The sequence below is a fragment of the Tenrec ecaudatus genome, chromosome 2 (genome assembly GCF_050624435.1).
Source record: "Tenrec ecaudatus isolate mTenEca1 chromosome 2, mTenEca1.hap1, whole genome shotgun sequence".
NCBI lineage: Eukaryota > Metazoa > Chordata > Mammalia > Afrosoricida > Tenrecidae > Tenrec > Tenrec ecaudatus.
The window spans coordinates 40145256-40162067 of record NC_134531.1 but is presented as its reverse complement, the minus strand read 5'-3'; the positions used below and the strand labels follow the sequence as shown (position 1 = coordinate 40162067).

General features: G+C 41.9%; 1 protein-coding gene across 1 annotated transcript in view; it reads left to right on the top strand.

Annotated features, from left to right (window-relative positions):
* The window catches only part of C6 (complement C6), a 112171-nt gene that overhangs the window by 91843 nt on the left and 3516 nt on the right, over nucleotides 1–16812 (top strand). The window contains exons 14-17 of the mRNA XM_075543013.1: nucleotides 1847–1979; nucleotides 3133–3321; nucleotides 8178–8265; nucleotides 12859–13100. Coding sequence (XP_075399128.1) covers nucleotides 1847–1979; nucleotides 3133–3321; nucleotides 8178–8265; nucleotides 12859–13100 — 652 coding nt within the window. The remainder of the gene's footprint in view (nucleotides 1–1846; nucleotides 1980–3132; nucleotides 3322–8177; nucleotides 8266–12858; nucleotides 13101–16812) is intronic.

The window sequence follows — 16812 nt, the reverse complement described above, 5'->3', positions numbered from 1 at the left end:
TGGGGACTAATGTATTAGTTGGGTACATTAGAGAAACAAAGCCACAGTAACTCATGTATAAGAGTTTTATATAAAGGTTAAGAGCACATCAAGAAAACATCCCAGCCCAGTGCTGCCCAAGCCCACAAGTCCAACATTAACCCATACATCTGATGTCAATCCACAAAGTCCTCCTCCATCTCCACAAAACATACACAATGACACCGAATGCAGGAGGAAAGCCGAATCAGTGACTGTGTCAGCATCTCAGCGCTGGCAGGGTTCTCTACACGGGTGCTCCAGCACCCGGGGCTGCATTGGGGTAAGTCCACGTGGCTTTTCCTTGGGGATGTCTTACAGGAAGTGAGCCTTGTCAGTTGAAACAGGGAACTGGCTAAGGCAGCTGCGCCTTGGTCCGACCATCACAAAGCAAGAGACCTGAGAACCAGAAAGGCAAGGCTCATCCCTCCGCCCTTCAATTAACCCCACATGTGTTTATAGTCCAGGTTGTCACAATAAACTAACTACCTGAACTAAGGTGCACCTAACCCAAGTTTTAGTAATTTTTAGCTGCCTCATATGCATGTGAAAGTTGGACATTGACTAAGGAAGATCATGGAAAAATAGATGCATTTGAATTGTGGTGCTGGAGAAGAATATTAAAACTACCATGAACTGCTTAAAGCACAGACTGATCTGCCTTGGAAGAAATATGGATAGGGTTTTCCTATGGAGTCAAGGGTGGTGAGACTTCATCGTACATATTATGCACCTATTGTCAGGAGAAACTAGTCCCTGGAAGAGGACATGATGCTTGGAAAACTATAGGAGACTCCGGATAGGGCAAGATATGACAAAATAACAATCTATAAATTATCAAGGGCTCATGAGGGAGGGGACAGTGGGGAGGGAGGGGATAAAAAGAGGACCTGATGCAAAGGGCTTAAGTGGAGAGCAAACGCTTTGAAAATGATTAGGGTAAAGAATGTATGGATGTGCTTGATACAATTGATGTATGTATATGTATGGATTGTGATAAGAGTTGTATGAGCCCCTAATAAAATGTTTAAAAAAAAACAAAAAAAACTATAGGGTAGTGAAACCTAGGACGGCCTTCAAGGAGATGCATTGACCTAGTGGCTCCAACAGTGGGCTCAGGTATAGGAACAATTGTGAGGAGGATGCAGGAACAGACAGTGCTTTGTTCTGTTGTGAATAAGGTCACTATGGGTCAGAAGCAACCCACAGCAATGCTTCTGGAAGCCATCATAGGAATGGGTATGTTGATTCCTTCTGAGGGGGCAGCACCTCTCTTAGCTTCTGGTGTCCATCAGCCATAACTGGTATTCCTGAGACTGTAGAGGCCATGTGTAGGCCATCTTCACCTGGCCCTCCTCTGTTTCCTTTTCTGCATATCTGTTCTCCTCTTTTTAAAGACATCAACCATATAAGACTAAAATAGCCTCATACTAATCTAGCTAATGACATCCTCAAAGACTCTATTTCTAAATGGGTTCACATTCGCAAGCACAGGGTTGGGGACTTCAGTACATTTTTGGGGAGGTCACAATTCAATTCAAAGCAAGTGAGGAGCAAGCCTTTGTGTGAAAGTAAATTAAAACTGCAGGTATGGAAGGTACATTAGAGGAGGACGCTTCCACTGAGAGACTAGAGAGAACACTGTCCTGACAAGAGACAGTAAGTGGCAGAGATAGGGAGAAAAGTGGAGTGGAAAGATACTTGAATAGGACTTTATAGCAATGTAGTTACAACAGGATAGGGGTATAAAGAATCCAGCACGACCTTGAGATGCCTCAAGTTTATGATTCACAACAGTAATGCTTGTTTACTTCTGTTTTAATTCTAGAATGAAAAGAAGTTGTACTCGGTTGGGGAAGACGTTGAAATTGTATGCTTTACTGGATTCAGAACCATTGGATACCAGTACTTCCGATGCTTACCAGACCAAACCTGGAGGCAAGGAGACGTGCAATGTCAACGTGAGAACCTGAGCAGATTCTGGGTGGGATTACTCTAAAGGATGGATGTACCCGATATAAATAGAGGCATAGCCTGAATCAGAACATCTACCCTTTTTTTTCCCTCCCTGAAATTCTGGTAAAAAGATTTAGTGAAGCAGAAAATAAGACTCTTTGCTAAAATTAGATTTTAAAATATCTTCATATTTCAGTTCTCTTGTCCTTGTCTTTTTAGCCTCATACTCATAAGGCTGTGAAGTATGCACTTAAAAAGCAAGCCAGGAAGTCTGCAAACCACATATAACCATAGACATCTGCTTTGCTGATGCACAAAGGTGTACAAATTGATGGCTCTCAGGAAGATGATACATATAATCTTCCTGTAGCCAAGTGGCTATTTACATGAGATGTGTTTTCCCCGTAGCTCGACGCCTTGCAGCACAGCCATCTCCTTGACTGAAGAAAGTGGTAAAGGCCTTAGCTTCTCAAGAGTGCATGGCCCCTACGAGCTTGTGGGCTTAGCAAAGACCTTTGTTACAGTAAAATGCAAAATCACGCAAACAAAAATCACGATCCAAGGACCAAACAGCCATTATGATGCATCATGAAGCGGAGCTGGGCCTCAGGTCAATGAGCACGTTTTGCCTCTCTGTCACTCACAATATAGTGACTTGCCCATTAGAGAGGAGGGGCAGACATCAATGTATTTAAAGCAAAAAGCCTGAATAAAGTAATGAAAATGGCGTGTGTCCAGAGGCAGTTTGGGAACCTGGGAGAAGAGTCCTGGGGTCTTGCTGTTATGATTTTCCCCAGAGTCCTTTTGACCCATGCCAACCCCAAGTGGACAGAGCAGAACGGGTCCATGGGGTTGTCAAGGCTGCGACCTTTCTGAAGCGAATAGCCAGGACTGATTACTGAGGAGCCTCTAAATGAGTTCAAATCACTGACTCTGGGGTTCAGAGTCAGACGCTTAATTATTTTCATGCTGAGAAACTCCCTTTAGACCCTTCACCTCGCAATGTTTCTCCCAAAGGAGGCATTATCGCTTAATGACTAATGGCACTCTCGCTTCAATCTCACTCAAAGTGTCTTCTTTAGTTTCATAAAGTCTGCCCATATTTGCGTAAGAATTCTACTCTCCGGCTCCTCATATGAAATACTTTTCTTCTTGCAGGGATAGGATGCCTCAAGCCAGTTCTTCAGGAAGGCCTCTCCCTCTCCCCCTTTGAGACTGTGTATAAGATTGGAGACTCCATTGAGATAACCTGTCCTAAAGGACTTGCAGTGGCTGGGCCTTCAAAGTACAGGTGCAGTGGGGATTCCTGGACACCACCCATTTCAGACTCCCTCACCTGTGAGAAAAGTGAGTAATAGCTAAGAATTCTAGGGTCTGCTGAGGGGATATATCCCAGGATTGGAAGTATATCATCTCTGGTGAAACTACTTTTCTTTTTTTAAAATTTAATCATTTTATTGGGGGCTCTTACAACTCTTATCACAATCCATACATATATCCATTGTGTCAAGTACAGTTGTACATTTGTTGCCATCATCATTTTCAAAACATTTGCTTTTTACTTGAGCCCTGGGTATCAGCTCCTCATTTTTATCCCCCTCCATTCCCACACGCCCCTCCTTCATGAACCCTTGATGATTTATAAATTATTATTATTTTGTCATATCTTACCCTGTCCGGCATCTCCCTTCACCCACTTTTCTGTTGTCCATCCCTCAGGGAGGAAGTTATATGTAGATCCTTGTAATAGGTTTCCCCTTTTCACTCACCCTCACAACCCCCTCCTGGCATCGCCACTCAAAGCACTGGTCCTGAAGGGATCATTTGTCCTGAATTCCCTGTCCTTTCAGTTCCTATCTGTACCAGTGTACATCCTCTGGCTTTAGCCAGATTTTTAAGTAGAATTGGAATCATGATAGTGGGGTGGAAGGATAGGGAAGCATTTAGGAACTAGAGGAAATTGTATGTTTCATCGTTGCCGTATCGCACCCTGCCTGGCTCGTCCCCTCCCCGTGTTTTAGGGAAGAAACAAAAGGTTCCATTGGAGGGCTACGCTGTATTTCACCTTGTATAAACAGTGAGGTCAGAGCCGATTTGATGGCACCTAACAACGACCAAGAATGAGGTCAAACAGCAAAGGGGAAGTGATGGCTCTGCTTGATGCAGTCAGCTATGCTCCTTCGAGGGAGAGTCAATCTGTCTTTCCCGTGGAAAGCGACACTATGAAAGGAATGCAAGCGTTTTCTTCTGAAACTCTCAGAATGGAATGTTAGTTATAATTTTTTCATAAAATGGAGAGCCATTTCAAAAAATAGTACACACATTATAAAGCGTTGATGTTAACCTAAAACATAGAAATGGTATTCACCAAGTCCTCCATGTAGGATAAAGATTTTTTTACTTCCTGTGTGGTCTTAGGCTTGAGTTTCAAAGCATCATCCTCAAAAGTAAGCAGAGCTACACTTCCTCAACCGTATTGCATAATAACAATTACTTTAAAACAATAGTTTTTAACTCCGCGTGAGACATTGTTTTCAAAAATTACCACTGCCCAAACAGAGTCAACTCCTGGCACCACACCAGCCTGCAACAGGGTCGATGTTTAAGTAGACAAGGCACAGAAAGGAGGACTATACACACAAGCACATTTAGATTTGAGAGACAATATTATTTATGCATCTATACCTTTGTTGAACTTATATCATCATCTGGTGGAGCATACAGGAAGCAGGGTTCTAAAACTTTTCAAACATAATCAAACACCTCAAGAGAATCATCTGGTGGGCCTGGGAGCTCAGTACCATAGTTTCAGGAAATGCCAACGTCAATGGGCATAGCATAACTCACCAAGGCAGTGTTTCACAACCTACCTGTGCAGGTGCACATTCACACTCACTCCTCTGTGGTCAGAAAACACCTTTAAATCGTAATCAATCTAAACTTACATACAAAATTTTTCCCCTCTAGACAAAGAAGATAGATCTCTGATGTTTTATACTGTCTCTAATTATAATAGAACTAGAAATGAGTGAAAGTTGTTACATAAAAAGGAAGAAAATCGTCAGTAAAACAGAGCATGCGTTCCTCTCAATATGTGTAGGACAGTGCGCTGCACAGCATCTTATAGTGTCACTTGGATAGGGAAGTCTCGGAGTTGTTTCGGTGTGAGCGTGTTGCTTTCTGCTGGAGTTGGATGGTGCATGCCTCCACAGTTCCTCCTTTCCTCTGAGAAATCGACCCCCCCCCCCTGCAGAAGATCCTGGGACCTCACCCCTTCACAGATTGCAATGTGTTTGCATTCACCTGCAGCGCGGAATCTGCTGGGAGCGCATGGCAGCTTCGTGCCAGTTCAGGCTTCAGCACTTCCTAGGCACACACAAGTTCCTTGCAGGGGATCACTGGAACTTTGAAAGCGGTGGTGACAGCGCTCTGTGTTACTTGAAATTGGATTCTCCTTGGAAACCATTTACATCTTCGAGAGTCTCCCTGAACTAGAGTGTGGATTTATTTACAAAAGGCAAAAACACACCACTATACAAAAATAAAACCAATCCCACATCAGTGTAAATTTTAGTACCTGAGTACAGGCTCTAGGTTTCCACGATCGTGTTGATTCTAGGCTGAATTTCACCATACGAAATGAGCGTGTCAGCAGACAGCAATGGAAGGAAATTAAGAAAATCTATCAGATTTGAAGTCTTTCTTTTTGCCTCTAGCATAAACCCTCTTCCTTTATGAAATCTTCTTCCTCATAGACTGGGAAGCAGCTACGTGCAAACACTCTCTGCCCTGGTCTGCTGTCTGTTGTAACAGACTGTGCAGATACAGACCACCCACTGTCACTCCCTGACAGAACTTGCTTACCAAGGCCGTTTTCATCCTATGGATGTCAGATCCAGAGCAGGGAGATAGACTTTAACTTGAGAGGTCAGCAGGAGGACCAGTGGAACCAGTCAAGGTTCTCTGAGTCGGCCTCAAATATAAACAAAAGCACTCAAGGTTTCCCATCAGATAATATACTCCAAGTGTTATTGCTTCCACTGTCATCCACAGCCTCCTGCAAACCAGAAGTTCACGATTTAAGCTCTGAAACCATTCCCTCCTTTATATTTTGATTAGATTACTTACAGGCATTGGATCACACTGGCTGGTGTGCTTTTTCCATGTGGACTTAGTTGATGCCTCATTTAGATGGCTTGCTTGTTTGAAACCAAGCTTTTAAGACCCCAGATGCTATTCTTTTTGATAGCCAAGCACCAACTAGTTTCTTCACCATCAGTTGCTATAGCGCTCATATCTTCAGTGATTTCTTCATGAGGGCAAGCATCAAGTAGGGTCATGTCATAAGAAGTAATTATTCTTAGATTGGGGCTAGAATTAAGTGCCAGCCCCAAATCCATTCTTGCATCTATGGTCTTTATATGTCTCTGGTTCACCTTAGAGACCTCTTTGCCATTTTATGCTAGAGAGCATTATCAATTATCCCCCTGGGGCACCACTTCCACAGCCATCAAGTCGATACTGAGGCCTAGTGACCCCGCGGATCACAAGAGAGAACTGCCCTTGTAAGTCTCCAAGCCTGCAAATCTCCACAGGAGTCAACAGCCTATCCTCTCCCTACAACTAAGAATCCTACTGGACAGCTTTCATAATTTCCCAATAATAGGCACTATCATCTATTTACCTACTGACCATGTCTTAAGTTAATTCACTCCTTTCCATGTTCACCTATGCCATCCTTTTTCACCCGAACTACTACTATATTATCCCCATAGATTGTCTACTCATGACCCTCTTTCCCACACAAGAAAAGCTCAAACTCGTTGCCATCAAGTCAGTTCAGACTCATACCAACCCTACAGGACAGAGGAGACCTTCCCCTGTGGTTTTCTGAGACTAAAACTCTTTATGGGAGAAGAAAGCTTAGTCTTTCCAAGTCACTGTGCTTTCCCCAGACAGAAGCCATAATGGACTTCTTTTTCACAGTTCAGAAATGTATTACACCTCCCTCTGCGTAAAACCCTTCAAAGACTTCTCACTCTTTAGAAAATAAAAACAAAAATTCCTCAAATGCCCTGTAATCTCCCGAAGAGCCTTGCACGCTCCTACTCGGGCTGCATCTTGACCTCGGCTCTTCTTCCTCTGCAACCTTATTGACCTCGTTTCAGCTCAAGGAAAGTCACAGGCGCCCTCTCACTTGAGCAGGTTGGATGTTTCCATTGCTTGGAGCACTCCGATGCCCGCTCTCCTTGCCCATTTCAGCATTTCCAACCATTCTGGATTCACCAGAGTATTTGATTGCACACGTTCCTTCGCTTTAATGGCAAAAAGAGCAGCAACAATCATATTTGTGTTATGATGCATGATTCCTGTCTGGCTACCCCAAAGGACTTTCAAATCGATGATCAAAGGATCTGGGCCACACTGTGCTCTACTCCTTATCTGCAGACTGGTCCTTAAAAGCGAGGGTCCAGAGACTTCATCTCACATCACTGGGACATGTATCGGAAGGGACCAGCCCCTGGAGGACATCGTGCTTGCTAAAGTAGAGGGTCAATGAAAAAGAGGACTATCCTCAAGGAAATGGATTGACACCGTGGCTGCAACAATGGCTTGAGCATAGAATTGATTGGGAAAGAGCCACAAGGCTGAGGAGAGTTTTAGTCTGTTGGCCATCGGGTCACAGTGAATTGAAACGGACCCAACAGCAAATGAGAACGGCAGCAACACAATTTCCAGAATCTAAATCTGTGCTAGAAACAGTTGAAGTGCTCACTTCATAGTTTGAAAACAAACCCCAAACCCACTCCCCTTGCAGCCTTTCAACTCACCAAGACTTGACAAGAGGAACGGAACAGCTCCCGAGGTTTCCAACAGCGTGAGTCTTTACAATAGCAGACAGCTAGATCTTTGGGCAGCTGCCCTGGAGCCTAACCAGTGAACATAAAGACCACCCATGCCATTGGCTTTCGTTCTCTGAAGACCGTCCTTTGAGTCAGAACATACCAGCTTGAGGACCTTGGAACAGACTTTTCCAATAGACTATTTTATGGCAACGAATAGCCCAATAGACTATTTCATCGATATTTTAAAAATCTAAAAGGAATGCTCTAATTTCCGGGGGCAAATGAGAAGCTTCCCCCACTGCTTTCCTTTCCTGAATTCAAGCATGGTTTCTATCCTTTTCCTTTCATTGATTTCAGATATCCTGGAAAAATTACAGGGCCATTGTCACCTGGGACAAAAACAGTCAGGAGCTGAATGCGTTTGCATGTCTCTAGAAGACTGTAGGTAAGTGATACCCTATGGAGTGTGTATGAAAATTGGAAAAGCCAATCTAGTGTAACTAGCTTGATGGAGGATCTGAGCGTATTGAAGCACAAATATGGAACATATTAATTTTTTACATGACTGATACCTCTGTGCTCTATTGAATACCACTAGGTAGCAAGCTTTCTTACTTATCTTTCAGCCTGGGTCCCTAAGTTTACATGGCTTTTGGAAAAAATTATTAACACAGTATCATTTGGACATAAGGATTTATTACTATTCATTTTAAAACTCCAGATTCAACTATCTCAAAGATTTTTCCTTTCTCTGAAATACAAGGCAAATTTGTGGCTCTAAAAGCTTGAAGTGAAAAAAAAAGTTAATATAGATTTCACACACTCATAGCTTTACCTGTTTATGCCTTCACGCTGGCTCAGAGAGCCTGGGAAGTAAAAATGACAGATCCTCGCAAGACTGTCACTACTAGCTCCAATAACTGCCTTTTCTTTTCATGAACCAGCCCAAGAGCAGCAAGATGGCTCAAGAGCCAGTTTCAGCTAAGGTTGATAAACAAGTCTAAAATACCACTATTATAAACATAAAACTTCAGTTCTCTATCTAATAAAGTAAATATCAGAAATCTGAGGCTTCTGTGGTGACTCATTTCATGTGAGACTGAAGCTTCTTCCAGTTTTCTGGTCTGCAATCCAAGATTTCTCTGCCTTAGCAGCTCCACTCAGGGACGTCATCCTCAGGACTTGTGCAGTATGAGGTCTAGACCCTCACTCTCTCTTTTCCCTTCTTGCTTTGCTTCCATGTAGGCATGGCAGGCCGGCCCCTCTCTCCAACTGGTAGGTTTCGTGTTGTGCATCTCTGTAGCACATACCTCTAGGTGGGGGTCGGTTTGGCTCTGATGGGGCCGGCCCTGTAGACCTCTCTGCTCATGAGCTGCTGCGTGTGGTTACGTTGCTCTCAAGGTCTGATGTACCGTGGTGGGGTCTGCACAATCCCCTCCCCCTGGGGGAACTAGTGCCCTGCCACCCCAGTGCCATCGTTGCCCTCTCTCACCCACTTTTCTCCTCCTCCCCCCCCACTTCCCCCTTCTTTGTGTCGGAATGACATGTGGGGTTTGGTCTGTCCCCACTTTATTGCCTGCACCTGAGCCCATATAGTGTGAGATAAGTGGCTTTCCTTCTATACCTGCTGTGCTGATTATACTTACCTCAGTGGACTCACATTGTACTTGTCCTTTTGTGACTGGCTAACTTTGCTCAGCATGATTTCCTCCAACTCTTCCCATTATGTGCTTCATGTGATCATCAGTGCTTTTCAGTGAATCAAAGTACTCCAGTCGTGGTGCTTCTTAAAGACAGCCCCAGGAGACTTTTGTCTCATGTGCTTTGGACAAGTTATCAGGAGACACCAGTCCCTGAGGAAGGACATCATGCTTAGTAAAGGGACGAGACGGTAAAAAGGAGGAGGGACCTTGATGAGATGGAGTGACACAGTGCTTGCAATAATGGGCTCAAACAAAAATACGTTTTCATTCAAGAGCACCTAATAACAACAACAAGGGGGCTCACCAACATGGTCACACCAAGGGGAGTCGTGAATTGTAACCCTTTGGCAAGTTGCATAGCCACTCTGCATAAAATGGGACTTAAATTACTAAAGTAGAAAGAGAGAATTGCTCCTGCATAAAGAGAAATGAAGCCCAGATACATTCTACCCCATTGATGAAACCTGAAAACATTATGCTGAGTAAAATAAGTCCATCGCAAAGGGAAAACACTGTGTTACCTCACTTAAATGAATTATCTAGGTCAGGAAAGTGTATGGAGACCACAGTTTATTTGTGGTTATCAGGGGTGATGCTGCTGCTGCTGCTCTTATGTGTAGTTGAGTTGATTGAGACTCAAAGAAACCCTATGTGATAGAACTGTCCCTATTGGGTTTTCTAGAATGCATTCTATTTACTGAAACGTCCCTAGTGGTGGAGTGGTTAAGCAAGCAGGTCAAACGGTCAGGAATTTGAACCCACCACGTACTTGTGGAAGCAAGATATACTAGTCCGCTTCCATAAAGATTTCAGATTTGGAAACCTACATAGTTGATATCGCTGTTTTTATTGTTGTTGTCAAGTGCCATCAAATCGGTTCCAACTCACAGCGTCCCTGTGTAAAACAGAACAAATACTGCCTGCTCCTGCATGATCCACACAGTTGTCATGTTTGAGACCCTTGTTGCGGCCAGCGTGCCATTCCTTCCTGTTGAGGGCCCCTCTCTTTTGCTGACACTCTCCTTTACTAAGCATGACGGCCTGTTCCAGGGTCCTCTCTGGTCTCTTGTCAGTGAAGGTAGATTCAGTGGCAATAGGTATTCTTTCTAGGAGCACATCACCTGGTTTCTCTCCCTCAGAACAAATGGATTGGTCCAACCGCCAACCTTTCAGTTAGTTGCCACACACATGAAACTGCTGCATCACCAGGGCAGTCAGGAAGCAGAAAGTGAGTGTCATTGTTCAGGAAGCAGTGAATTTCTGTTTATGGTCCTGGAAATTTGGCATTGATTATGGATGACAATAGCATAACATGATTAATGAATTATAACTCATACACATAAAAATATTTTGGGGGCAGGGGGGAGTAAAGACAGGATGTATGTTGGAGCAGGAAGACAACAGACTTTATCAGAGTTGTCGATGCTTCACTTCTAACCCTGATTATGTTAAAATCATCTTCTCGTGTATTCTATGTGAACAAATGCTTATAAAGACAGATTTGTTAATTTTTGGATAGCTAAAGACATTCTTTACTGATGTTTTACATGGAAACAATGCCAGATGGGAAATAGTCAAGAGAAAGCTGTCTCTCTTTAGCACAAGCAGTCCAACTCCGATCTTCTTGTTCCTTGAGCATCTCACTCAGGGCCTACTAACTACAAGATCAGGGGTTCAAAACCACCAGCTACCCTCACGGTGAAAGATGGGGCTTCTTACTTCTATAAAGAGTTAGTTTCCCAAAAAAAGAGTTACAGTCACAGAAACCCACAGAGGAAGTTCTACCCTGTCCTACAGGGTCACTCTGAGTCACAATTGACTCAGTGGGAAGGAGTTTTATTCTACATGGTGTGAAAACAATCTATTTCCTGGACCTGCTCTCTCAGCTTTGCCATCTCCTTCTACACACCAAGGCCTCTTATTTGGAGTTGGAGGTATTTGTGTAGAGGCCAACAACTTAGACTCTCTGAATTTAGAAAGTGGCTCTTTGCACTCAGCGGTAGGCTCTGACGTCAGTACTTAGAAACCGTCTTATACATTGGTTCCCTGATTATGACTCTGAAGTTCTCATACAAGAAGAATCACAGTTTGGTGCAACTGAGATCTTGTCCTTTCAGCATGAAGAGGCTATGACTACTTGTTCCATGTTCGTGGTAGAAGGTGCTTAGAGATTTAAGCAAATTTCTCAGAATGATTTCAAAGTTCATGCCCTTAATCATGAGAAATTGAATCTCTAACTATGTGAGTTAGAAATGTGATTATGAAATCAGTGAGTGTTAGCATTTGGAGGAAACACAGACTGTGTTGGCGAAGTACAGCGAGGATACTCCTTAGAAGCAAGGGTGACTAGGTTTCATCTCATGCAATCTGTGCATATTATCAAGCGAGACCAGTCCCTGGAGAAGGCTATCATGTTTGGTAAAACAGAGGGTACAAAAATGAGGAAGAGCCTCAATGAGATGGATTGGCTCAGTGACTATAACAATGGGCTCAAAGAAAACAGGGACTGTGGGGATGGCACAAAACCAGACGCCGTTTTGTTCTGTCACGTGTAAGGGGACTGTGGGTCAGCAATATAGTTGCTTGCCAGTGTTGGCAAGCAATAGAGCAGGCTGCTGATAGCTAGCAGGCAAGATGGTAGGCTATTGGCACAAGTCCAAGAACTGATGGTTGCTGAAACAAATGCAGAAATCCACATCAGCAAGGAGAGAGAGGAGTGAGTTCTCCATAGTGTACATATATGAATTAGACACACTCACAAGACACACAGACTATGACCTGAGTAAGACCTTGGACGTCACCATAATCTTCCCACAAGTGCTTCCAACACAGTGCAGATCCCACCCTGGAGTTGTTCACCTTACGTTACGTCACATTATGGGAGAGACCTTACTGCCAAACTACTGAAGATCCTGGATCAACCAAGTTGACCCAAAACTTCACTGTCACACCATTCTTCTCACACAGTGACTTATTTTGGGGGTTAGTATGACAAAGACAACTGTCACTTGAAAGGAGAGATTTAGGAGGGCGAGACATAACTAGGACAAAAGTCAATTACAGCCAATTTATGAAAGATCTTGATTAGCAGAGCTTAAGGATTTAGACTTTAACTTATAGGTAATTATGACTTAAAGATTAAAAGGAAATTTTAGAAAAATAAATCTCAGGTGCCATGGAGAGTGGGGAGATTAAAAAGGAGATGTTGGTTCAAGTGGGAAACAGAGAGGTAAGTGAAAAGAACAGTAGGTGGTAAATTAACATAATACATTGATTTATGCCCTTTCCCTTTGTCTGAACTTCTAAAGTAAATACTGATTTTCTCTCTTCCACAGCTCTTATTCAGAAGAACTCTGTGTATATGATAAAACTTCCAGCAATCATTTTACTTCATCTGTTTGTGAGTTTTCAGCCGAGAAATGTTTGAATAATCGGCAACTGCATTTTTTACACATTGGTTCCTGCCAAGATGGCCAACGGTTAGAATGGGGTCTAGAAAGGGTACGCCTTTCACCAAATAGCACAAGGAAAGAAGCCTGTGGCTATGACACCTGCTATGACTGGGAGAAATGTTCAGGTGAGCGCCAGAGGTGACAGCGTGCTATGTTCTTGCTTTTCAGCCGTTACACACCTTATTTGCTTTATAGACAATCTTTACTAAAACTAACATTTGACTGATCAACAATAATTTCATATTAAAAAAATAATAAAATCCTTTAAATTGAAAGAAAACTATGTGACCTTCTTACAATTATAAAGAACCACCTTACAGAGGTGACAAATTGCTGGTATAACTAGAAGCCCCATAATATCTTTTTTCAATTTTCCCAGGAACCTCATATACCTCAAAGGTGCTCATACATATAATTCATTCTTTAAAAATAAACTGAGATCAGTCACTACACAGTATTTTATACATAACTGTTTTAAACTTAATGTATCATGAAGCAATTTTCAATTTCCTTATGCATTATTCTCTCATACCATTTTACATGTTCATCTGTGTAATGTCGATACGGATTTTCTGTGACATATTTAACTAAATTTCTGGCTGTCATTGTTGTTTTTGTTGTCATTTCTATTGTTAGTTAAGTGACTCATAGCGACACTTTGTAGAACAGAACAAACACTGCCAGGCCCTGGGCCATGGTCACAATTGTCCTGGGTCTTTCATTCTTTTGCCCCCCTTCTACTTTACCGATCATGATGTCCTTCTCCAGGCACTGGTCTCTCCTGACGACATGTCCAAAGTACGTGGGACAAGTCTCTCCATCCTTGCTTCTAAGGAGCATTTGTTCCTTCGACTGCATAGGGCACTTCCAATACTCTTCACCGGTACCATAATTCAAATGCATCGGTTCTTCTTACTCTGGCTTATTCAATAGCCAACTTCCACAGGCATAGGAAGCAGTTAAAAATACCTTGGCTAGGCTTCTTGATTCTCTGTTACGTATTTTGCTATAATTTTTGGAATAGGAAACGCAGGACGGAAGAATCTATAGAGGAAATGGCTAGATTAAGGGTTTTGAAGCTGAGGGGGTAATGGGGAGCTGGGAACAGGGAGCACAAGACGGAAGAAAATGTTTTCACCCTGATGGTAGTAGTGATTGTACAACACTTGTTGATTTTACTGAACTATTGAATTGTATGATGTCTGGATTGTGCCCTAACAATATGGTTTTTTAAAAGTGCAATAAAATACTTTGGCTTGGGTCAGGAGCCTCTTTGTCCTCAAAGTAATATCCTTGCTTTTCAACACTTCAAAGAGGTCGTGTTCAGCAGATTTACCCAATGCAATTAGTCATTTGGTCTCTGACTACCCCTTCCATGAGCATGTGCTTGTGGATCCAAGCAAAACGAAACCCTGACAACTTCAATCTTTTCCTCATTTATCATGATGTCACCCATTGGTCCAGTTGTGAGTGTTTTGTTCTCTTTATGTTGACTTTTACTTAATCCATACTAAAGGCTCAAATACTTGAATTTCATCAGCAAGGGCTTCAAGCCCTCCTCAGTTTCAGCAAGCAAGGTTGTGCCATCTGCATATTGTTAATATGCAGGTCGTTAATAAGCCTTTCTCCAATTCTGATAACTCTAGGTCTTTGCACATTTCATTATGACACTTTACTTTGTCTTCGCAAGTTGCCCTTTGAAATTTTCTGTTCAGCTCTTCCACGTCATCATTTCTTCCATTTGCCTTAATTGCTCTAAGGCTAAGACAAGTTTCAGAGTTTCTCCTGGCATCCACTTGATCTCTTCTTTCTTTCCTGCCTGTCTCTCAAGCCCGTTGGCTTCTTCAAGTCTGGTGGTCTTGATGTCCTCCCACAGCTCATCAGGTTTTCTGTCACTAGAGCTCAATGCATCAAATCTGCATTGAGATGGTCTCAAAATTCAGCTAGGGATTTACCCAAAGTCATATGTTGAGTAATTAATATTGTTAGGCATTTGGACTTTCTGCTGCTATTATCTTATTTTGACTTATGCTTTGATAAATAAATCACCAATAAATCTACAGTCTAAGACCCTTAAGAAGTGTCTTAGAAAATGGAATTTAGTCCCTAATAAAATGTTAAAAAAAAAGATGATTAGGGCAAAGAATGTATAGATGTGCTTTATACAATTGATGTATGTATATGTATGGATTGGGATAAGAGTTGTATGAGCCCCTAATAAAATGTTAAAAAAAAAAGAAAATGGAATTTAAGGTAAAAATTCATGTAGGATATATTTGTTTTTTCTATTTTAAAATTTATTATAAAATATTCTAAATGTATATTTAAGAATTTACTTTTGGTGCAATGTATCAACTTGCTTTGCAAGAATGTTTTTTAACCAAAGTATATTCCTACCTACAAATTATGATAGTGATCTGCCCTTTCGCTCTCTCATCAAGCCTGAAAGTTATCACCTCCCTATAGCTCTACCAACTTGATAATTAATGGTGATACTACATTTCCATTTTTATAAATATTGGAGATTTGTATTTCTTTTGTGAAATATATGTACATTTGGTCTGAGATGAAGAAGGACCTTGAAGTAGCTTCATAGAATTCATGCAGGTGAGTTAGAAATTAGTATTTGACAGACTCCAGACAGACAGCTAGATTTCTTTTCTAACACATTTTCTGAAATTATCTCAAATTAGGCATAAAAATACATTTAGAAATTGTTCAACTTTTACTATGACCTTTGCAAAATTTCATCTTACTTTTGGGGGAAAACAAAAATGTTATTTCCTCTACTTGTATTTTTTCCCCCTTCTCATGTATTAGTCTAATGTCCTTGAGCTTAGTCCTGGTAAGGTGAGAGATTTTACGACCCAAGTGCCATCCCCCTGGTCCACTTAGAAGTGATGATCAGGATCCATTTCTCCTGAGGCCACAGGTGGAAAGGCCTCAAGCAGAAGGTGGTCAGCAGGTCACACCTGATGGCAACAAATCAGGAGGTCAACATCTGAGGCTTCCAACTTTCAAACCATACGGAACTTGCTATATGCTGTTGTTAATTTTGAGTGACATTGTTAACTTGCAGATTAAAAAATACTATTCTAAATGGCTCAAAGGGAGACCAAATAGCAAGGTGTTATATTCCAACCTAACTGCAATGCTTTGTCTAATATTGAGGCTATTCATATTTCTAGAATATGGTCAGTGGAGATTCACCAGAGACTCAATCCATGCAGAGACCCCGCAGACAGATTTTGAACTTCCAATATCAGCTGGAATATTCCACAAATAGGCATTCCCTCCTCTGGATTTGGATTTTATTATTTACAATCTTTCGATCACACAGACTGATGTGCTTCTTCCATGTAGACTTAGCAGATTCCACACTTAGATTGCTGCTTGTTTTGAGATAAGCCTTTAAAACCCAGGCACTTTCTTGGGTTTTTTGTTTGTTGGTTTGTTTGTTTTTACAAATTATTTTATTGGGGGATCTTATTGCTCTTATAACAATCCATCTGATTTCTTCATCACACTTTACTATAGCACCCATATTTTCATTGAGCTCCTCATGAGGTCATGTATCAAGCTGGGCCATGTCAGAAGAACTAAATGGAGAACATTATTTTCAAATATTTATACAAAAAAACAAAATATTGGACAGTAGGGAGGATAAAAATGGTACCTGAATACAAGTACACTACAACAGTTAGGTCAACTATTTGGGGATGTGTTTAGTAAGTTGACTTCTACTTTTTTTCATTCATTATGAATAAAACTCTTCTACAGCAAAGCATTTATTCTGCTGGGCTTTTTCCCCCACAAATGATTCTTTTCGATCTGTCT